Source organism: Vicugna pacos, chromosome X (assembly GCF_048564905.1).
Source record: "Vicugna pacos chromosome X, VicPac4, whole genome shotgun sequence".
Classification (NCBI taxonomy): domain Eukaryota; kingdom Metazoa; phylum Chordata; class Mammalia; order Artiodactyla; family Camelidae; genus Vicugna; species Vicugna pacos.
This window is the reverse complement of record NC_133023.1, coordinates 102,987,823-102,996,663: the sequence shown is the minus strand read 5'-3', so window position 1 is coordinate 102,996,663 and position 8,841 is coordinate 102,987,823. Positions and strand designations below refer to the sequence as shown.

Sequence of the window (8,841 nt, the reverse complement as noted above, 5' to 3'; positions counted from 1 at the left end):
TTTTCTTCTTTTATATAATCTTTTAACTAAATTTTCTATAATGAGTGTGTCTTACTTTTATGGTGAAAAAATGTTATAAATTATAAACTACAAATAACTCTAACACAAAATATTTTTACCTCTTTTCCTCAAAATAGAGTGTCATATTTAGTGAAATATCACTGGGTTTTTCTGCCACTTTGCTGGAAGGTGAATAACAACATGAAATCTCTGCCTTATTTAACACCAACAGAAGTATATGTTGATAATATAACCCAAGTTGCAAAAATCATATCACCACCTAGGACCTGAAATGCCAGCAGTGCTTTTCATATAGTTTTAGAAATTCTGTACTATTTTTAATAAGAAGAATTCGGATTCTGGTTTGATGCACCAAAACTGAACTATAACTTTATTTTATATCTGGAAGTAAACATAAAAATAAGAACTAATCCTTATCCTTCTAAAATGCTCCATCAGGTTTAGATGACTGGTACAGTCTCCTCTGAAAGATCTGTGTTCTTCTCAGTGGGAAAATAATGCTACAGGAGAAAAGTGAAGTAGAGTTAAACAACTTGAAAAAAATTAGCATACAACATCACACTTTGCTATAAAAGGACTGCAACAAAGTTCTCAAACTCTATACATTGAATGCTATGATTAACTTAGTTATTTTCAGTTTGCCAACGTATCGTCTTATGGTGAGGCATACAAGCAAAATACACTAGAGCAAATACCATTACAATGACAATTTCTAAATAACATAGTTAACTTCCATGTCCCAGAGAATGGGCCACAGAAATCAAGTTTTGTTAGTCTATTATAACATTATATGTGTGTGCATACAGGTATGTGTGTGCATACATATGTGCATGCATGTATTACATTAATCTTATACAAAGTAATATACAGGTATGTACAATAATATACATGCAATATTATTATATATCTTACATATTATCTTACATAAATAATGTAACAACTACACATACATATACAATACCTTGCATAAGGATTTTCTTTTGTTTCTTCTGAGATAGGTCACTTTTCCTATTCATCTAGTCCAAATTTATATTTTGCAGCTTTATGAATTGAGCCCAGGAAAGTTAAGGGACTTGCCCAAGCTCCCACTGTAAATAACAGCAGAACTGGGACTTAAAGCCAGAGTCTCCTGATGCTGTTTAATGGTCTGTTATTCTACTCTTCTCCTTCTCTATAACTGAAGCTAGGAATTCATACCTTAAATTTGAGTAATGAACTGCAATTTTCAAAGAATTTTCACCTATGTTGTATTATTTAAGCTACAGAAAAAAAGAAAATCTCAGCTGATGGTATCAGGGAGCTGAAAAGGTTAAGCCTTAGTCTCCTGACTCCCAGTCTAGTACTCTACTCCTTGAAGTATACCTCTTTTCTCATAAACCATTTTATTCTTACTTGGCCCCTCACAATTACTTTGGGAGGAAGAGACCCAGGTCAAGGCTAGGGGATCTGTAAGCCTGTGCAAGTGAGGCCCAGGTAATCCCTGGTGTATGATTCTGGGATCGCCTCTCTGAACCTCTTGTAATACTGCATTGTGTATGTCTGGGGAGCAGGTAGCTGAAACCACAGCTAGGATCCAGGATTTGAGCTAAGACCTGTTAGACTCCCGAGGCTATGCTCCTTCCCCTGGGTGTGTCATACGGTCAACAATCATGGAGGACCATGGCCACTATTATTTAGTAAGGGTGTCTATCATGGAGCTTCAGAGTCGGAGCAGGCAGACTCCATTTCTTTGTTTACCTGAAGGGCTGAACTATGCATATCAAATTATATGGCACCCAAACAACTTGGTACATCTCTTGTCCACCTTCCTCCCATCCAAATATCCCTAGTGATAATATTTGTTTCAGAAGTTGATACTCCTGTGGTCCAAACATTTATGGGATAAAAACATAAACATCAACTGAATCAAGATGGTGAGAATAAGAGTCAAATATTAAATACTTCAACTTTATATGCTATTGTCATTACCTTTGGTCTCCTCCTTTTCATCATCTAATCCTTCCTCATCCATTCCTGCCCCTAACATTTCAGCATCCCTGTTTAGATTGCTTCTTTGTTTCTTCAAACCCTTTAAAAGTCTGCTGACTTTCCTTCGTAAAGGATTGGCCCATCTGCTGTAATATTAAAAGTTCAAAGTGAAACCTTATTTCTCAACAGTGATAGAACAATAACAATGGCAGGTTATAAAGAAAAGGCTATTTGCTCACATAACTCTTTACACATTCCCACCTGATTGTTTAATTCACCATATTTAATAATTCTGATAGAAATTATTACATTTGGCTCACTGATATTTATCACTATAACCATAATTATTACTCTGTATAGTGTCATTTTGATCACTGGATTCTGTACAAGAATGCCACCCTACTTCCCTCTGCTGACATCAATGTTACCCACCCTTCAAGACACAGCTTACATATTATTGGTCTAGAAAGCCTTCCCTGTCACTCCTAGCCTATAGGAAGTCCTCCCTCCTATGAACTTCAGAACTAAATAGTAATAGTTTACACTACACGATCATTTACAATCTTACAATTTTGCACTTACATTCACTATTGCTATCATTTGAAACAAATGGAAGCACACGTTTTGCTTGTATTGTTTGTTTGCTGAGGAGGAGGTAATTAGGTTTCTTCATTGATTTCCACTTGGAGGAGGCAGCAGGGATTGAACCCGGGACCTCCTGGGTGCTCAACGTGCGCTCTACCACTTGAGCTATACCCTTTCCTGCACTATTGCTGTAATTTGGTATTCAATCTTGTACTTTCGTGCATTTCTGTGGATAGTGGACAGAGGTAGGCACTTGAGAGCCTCTCACAGGCCAAGAACTTGGCCAGGTACTTTACATGCTTTATCTCATTTAATTCTCACAACAACCCTATATGGTGCAAATTATAAAAATGGGGTTTAAGGAGGTAAGATAACTCACCCAAGGTCATACATAGCCAGTAAATGGAGATGCTACTAGTATTTGAATCCTGGTCTGTCAGATTATAAATTACAGACTCTTTCTATTAGACAACACTGCAGCATTAGCGAATAATGACTAGTAACAGCAAGTAGGATGACTTCCTACATGCTAAGCCCTGTGTATAAGCACTTCATGTGCATGATATTATTTAATCTTCATGTTAAGTTGATGAGGAAAGTACTATTTCTACCATTTCCATTTTTCAGGCAGAGAAACTGAGGCACTGAGAAGGAAGGTAATTTGCCCGAGGTCACCAGACCAGTCAGTAATGAAGCCAGGATTCAAATCCAGACCTGCCTAAATCTAAAGTGCAATCTCTCACCCACTATAACAGCCTGTCTCTTTTTTCCCCTCAGAGCTTGGAAATAACTTCAGGCTAGCACTTTACCTTGTAACTTTATATACCCCACAGAGCCTGTTAACCCAATGAGGGCTCAGGAAATGTTAGTTGACTTTTATGTTTACAGAGCTTTCACTTTCTAAAGACCTAAAAACTATCCAAGGAAAAGAAATAGGAATGCTCAAAGCTGAAAGAGTTAAGGACAGAAATCCAAAAAACAAAGAAAGAGAAAGATTTGCATATAATATTATGAAGAGGTAATGACAGATACATATTCCTATCCTCAGCTCAATGCCAGGTACACAAGAGGATACCGGGCCCCTGATAGTACTACTTAGCTATACAGAGCAATGGGTTCTGAGCATGTGGAGCCCAGAGATAAATAAACCTGCCTTTGACATGATGACTCTGAAGGTAATACTCACTTTTCTCCCCTAAAACTACATTACTAGGTTGTCACTGAGCTCCTCTAGGTGAGACAGATATGGAACAAATAAACATCTTTTTCTCAATTAATCATAAAAAAGTCTCCAGACATAAATGAAACAGTGAAGGCCAAAATATATTTATATGATTTACCTAAGGCCTCTTTACATTGCAGTGCTGTTAACTGTAGTCTCAAAAAATAATAATAACTGAAACAACTACATAGTTCTCAGTCCCTTGGGGCTAGATGTGTTTCAGAACGCAGAACATTTTGGATTTTAGAAAGGTAGTATGACATGATATACTGTATATTACATGACACTCTCATGGGGTTTCGGGCAGCATCCCTTGATCAAATACAGTAATATTTCTATAACAAAATATATGAATATTCACTCGAAGCATTAAATAATGACTAGAAAGTGCCTCAGGCCAGGTCAGAACAGGTTTTGCTGTCAAATGAGTTAGGAAAAATGGCTTTAGGTTGGCAGAACTTTATGAATTTCAGAATTTTAGATAAGAAATTGGAGACTTACACTTTCTTTTCTAATGCTGTGACTTCAATATATCTTACTTCACATAATTAAAATGACTATGTTATCTTTATCCATAGATTTTACTTTAAATTTAATGATGTACATTTCACTTTAATTAACAAAGAAAAATGCAACACAGCCTTACTATTTTAAAACCCATTGCACTGGTTTAGGTTGCAGAGGACGTGGTTTTAGGTTCAGCCTTCTAACATTCATTACTGAGATCCAAAGTTACATATCCTACCCAATATCTAATGAGAATATCCAAGGGGGAAGGTAGGGGTGAGATGATCCGTTCAGTGTCCTAGAGGTAGTTTTCTTCTTTTCATATAAAATGTCATATATTGTGGCCAGCATACTCATATTTGAAATATACAGATCCTATGCTCATTCACTCACTGATATATTTGCTCATTTATGAAATAAACACTATTCTAAACAGTAAGACATAAAGATGAGTAAGACATGGGATCTGCCTTCAAGGAGGTTAAAATTTAGAAGGGAAGGCAGGTTATACAGGCTGATAATTATATCACACTGAGATAATTCAAGTAGAGGTAAGCAGAGGTTAGGAGGAGGCAAACAGGAAGAAGCCTGACCCAATCTGGGCAGGAGGTTGGGTTAAGCTTCCCAGAGGAGGTGACATCTAATTTGAGGTCTGCATTCTTAGTGGAGTGAGCCAGATAAAGAAGAGTGGAGATGGGGAGATACATAAGAGCATTTCAATCAGTGGGTAGGTACACTGTGTGCAAAGCTCAGGGTTGTGAGTCAGCATGTTGTCTATAAGCATCAAGTAGAGTGGTGTGGCTGGAAACACTAAGTAGGCCCACTGGGAATTTCTAGTGATACAGATCTATACAGTTGTGAGACTATTTTCCCTCTAGGAATTCCCAGGAACCTAGATCTAGGGGCAGAGAAGTGGTATGGATTCAATTACAATGAAACAAAGGAGCTGGAATGAATGGACATCAGGCAATAGGGTTCAGAGTAGATAAAGAAATCAGATGATGCTAAAAAGACAGAAGACCAGGGAAAAAGAGAGTTAATGGGTTTGGAGATCTCAGTGAAAACAGGAGTAGTAAAGAAAGTAAAAACCTAGAGGACAAGGCACCTATGGTCAAAGATTAAGGTTTTGAAGTTTAAGATTTCAGGGACTCATAGGTTCAGTTTTCGATGAATGACAAGGTTCAGGACATGGGCATAAAAATGGGTGGCCAATGCAGAATGCAGGTGAGATTCCTCAGAATTGAGCACTCTGAGGCTATGGGCTTAGATGGCTTATAACATGGACAGTGAGGCTGTCTAGGAAGACGACCAGATGGAGAAGAACACTATACCGAGCAAGTGTCTGGACCAAGTAGGAGCTCAATAAATATTTGCAGAAAGAATGAATGAATAAAGGGTTGAACTGGAGAATGTAGTGCAGTTCCAAATGGTTTGCATACCACATTCACTTGGGGTGCTTTAAAAATAGAAATTTCAGGACCAAATTCCAGATTTATTAAATAAGAATCTCTTGGGTAGAGCCTGACAATCTGTATTATTAAATATTCCCAAGGTTACTTCCATAGAAGCCATCTACAGACCACAGTTTGAAAAACACATGGTCTAGTGGGCTGATTTTTCCATGTTTCTTAAACTCTAATTCATTAATATTAATATAAATATAAATTCTTTAAGATAGTTAAAGAATGCAACATCAGTTTTATAGCTAGGAAAATTTATGTTTAACTCATCACAAGGACAGTCATAAAATCCATAGAAATGGCTAAGTAGATTATTCTAGTCATTATTTACTGAGTTGCTCACCACATGGTTGCTCACCACATGGTCTAGAGATCAGAGGTTCTTAAACCTGAGTATACATGAGAATCACTGTTGGGCCTGCTGAAACACAAATTACTGAACTTTAAACCCAGAGTTTCTGATTCAGTATGTCTGGGATGGGGCCCGAGAACATGCATTTCTTACATCCTTCAAAGGGATGATGATGATACCTGTGTAGAGACCCCATTTTGTCATCCACAATTTCAGACTCAAAAAAAAAATGAAGCTTAGCCCCCTGTCCTCACAGAAGTTACAATTTAGCCAAAGAAAACCAGTAACAGGAAACAAAGGATAATTACATGTTAGATAATGTGGATAAGAATACAGGTGCAAAAAGAGGTTTCAAAGAATGAGACAACATTGGGATCTGGAACAGTTGCAGAATACTTCATGGAAGAGTTGGGGAAGCTGCAATTTGAAGGTCAGAAGTAATTTAAATAAGTGAAGAGGATGAAGAATAATAATCCCAAGATCTAGGAGCAACGTGGGCAAAAGAAGAGAGGCAAGAATAAAACCTGGGGTATGCCAAGAAAAGTAAAGACAATTCCCTGGCTAGAGCAAAAGATACATGGAATGTTGTAAGAAATATTATTGGAGTTATAGAATGAGGACAATATAGATGACTTTGAAAGCCACAGCCCTTTGAGTGGACTTGAAGCAACACGATGCTGGTATTTTGATTGACATTTATTTTCTTCCTATTTCCTATAGTAGAAAGAGCATGATCTGATTCACCTTTTTGCCCTTCACAGACCTAACAGAAGGCCTGGAATCCAGATATTCTTGAAAGCATTAGAAGTTCAGAAATGATACAATGAAATAAAGTAATGCTATTTTAAGAAGATAAATCTGGCAGGATATTACAGGATGGATTAGAAGGAGGGTAGATTAGGAGTCCAAGTATATGTCCAAATTAGCTTGGTAAGCATCCTTACTCATTCCCTCCTTCCTAAGGGCACAGCTATACATTCCTACTGAAGTGCCAGGAAACTTCCCCAGGACCTAACTCCCAGCCATCTTCCAAACCCCGCTTACAGCGCCATCCCAGTTATTGTCTCTCATGGATGAACTCTTTGGATTGGACATAACCATCCCAAAGCCCTCCTCGGTTCCTAATCCTGCCTTTACTCTCAGATGCTAGCTAGCCTTGTGTTATGGACTGAATGTGTCCTTAAAATTCATGTTTAAGCCCTAACTCCCTATGTGGTTGATTTTGAGGATGGGATCTCTAAGAATTAATTAAAGTTAAATGAGTTCATAAGGGTGGGGCCTTGATTGGTAAAATTAATGTCATTATAAAAACTAAGTTTTTAGTTTTTTTGCTAAAAACCAGAGAGCTTGCTCTTTCTATTCCTCCTCTCATATATATCATGGAAAGGCCATGTGAACACACAGAGGGGAGGTGGTCATCTGCATGCCAGGAAGAGAGTTCTCACCAGAAACCAAATCAGCTGGCATCCTAATCATGGACTTCCAGCCTGCAGAACTGTGAGAAAATAAATGCCTTTCATTTAAGCCAACAGGGACATGGTATTTGTCATGACAGCCCTAGCAGACTAATACATCTTGGTTCTCTTTTGCTCCTCTCCTGAAGCCACTTATTTAGGACAGCAGTTGACAACATACAAGGCCTGGACTAAGCTGTGACTATAAAATATAAGAAGAGGTAAATCCCAGACTCATTGCAAAGGAAACAAACAAACAAAAAAGACAAGGAGACCAAAAGAACAGAATTACATATTAAGGATAAAAGGAAAGTTAATAGTCACATATGATTCCAAGGTGTCTAGTCTGGAAGACTAAAAAAATCACTGACAGAAATGACAGGTGTCAAAGAGAGATGATTTGGGGAAAAAAGAAGTTAAGTTTTGCACATGTTCTACTAACTACATTTTTCACTAAAAGAACATCTAATTCATGAGGGCAGTTGGAATATAAAACAGATAGAGGTGAGGATTTCAGAATGTACATTTAAGAGTCATTTATCCAGAGAAACCCAGAACATTATGTTCAGAAAGGGCTGTAGAAATTACCTAACTCAGTTCTCTGATTTTATGAGAAAATCAATACCAAAAGAAGTTAAGCTCACTATAAAACTGGTAGTAAAGGTAGAACTAGAACACAGATCTTTTAAAATATTCTTTCTACTACATACTTGTAATATTCTCTAGTAGATGAGAATAAGGCTTTGGGAAACAACCACAGTTGGGAAAACAAAGAAAAGCAAACTGAGATGGATCAGAATGGTAAGGGGAACAATGAAATCCAAGGAAGGAAAGTTTCAAGAAGGGATCAGTCAACAATGTGACAAAAGGTCAAGTTGGATGGGGATTGAGAAAAGGCCACTGCATTTTGCAATGAGGTTATTAGTTACTTGGAAAGAAACTGTTCTTTTTAATAGTGCCTAATATTCCAGAATTCTCTAAAATGCTGCCCCTGGAGTCCTTGCAACAGGAACACCTCAGACACATAATCCGCATATAATGATTATTTTAGTAACTAAATTACCTTGAACAGGGTCCAAGAAGAACTAGCTTTATGTGAATTTCAGATCTATAGTGATTCACGTCAGAGCAGAGTTCTAGTTTGCTCACATTTCCATCTGATCATATTTTATCAAAGTTTTTAAAGCCCAGCCATACTTTTAAAATTTACAGACTTTTATTTCTTTTCTCTGAATTCATATGTATGTAATCCTAGGAACTTCAAACCTTTTA

General features: G+C 37.4%; 1 protein-coding gene across 2 annotated transcripts in view; it reads right to left on the bottom strand.

Annotated features, from left to right (window-relative positions):
- Positions 1-363: 363 nt before the first annotated feature.
- Positions 364-8,841, bottom strand: part of FMR1NB (FMR1 neighbor) — a 28,571-nt gene continuing 20,093 nt past the window's right edge. Inside the window, exons 5-6 of one of the 2 annotated variants that reach the window (XM_072956489.1) lie at positions 1,990-2,132; positions 364-521 (exon numbers count right to left, since the gene is read on the bottom strand). In XM_072956489.1, the coding sequence (XP_072812590.1) occupies positions 505-521; positions 1,990-2,132 (160 nt within the window). In that variant the 3' untranslated portion in view covers positions 364-504. Of the gene's footprint in view, positions 522-1,989; positions 2,136-8,841 lie in introns of both variants that reach the window. The other variant, XM_031672535.2, reaches the window with a different exon arrangement.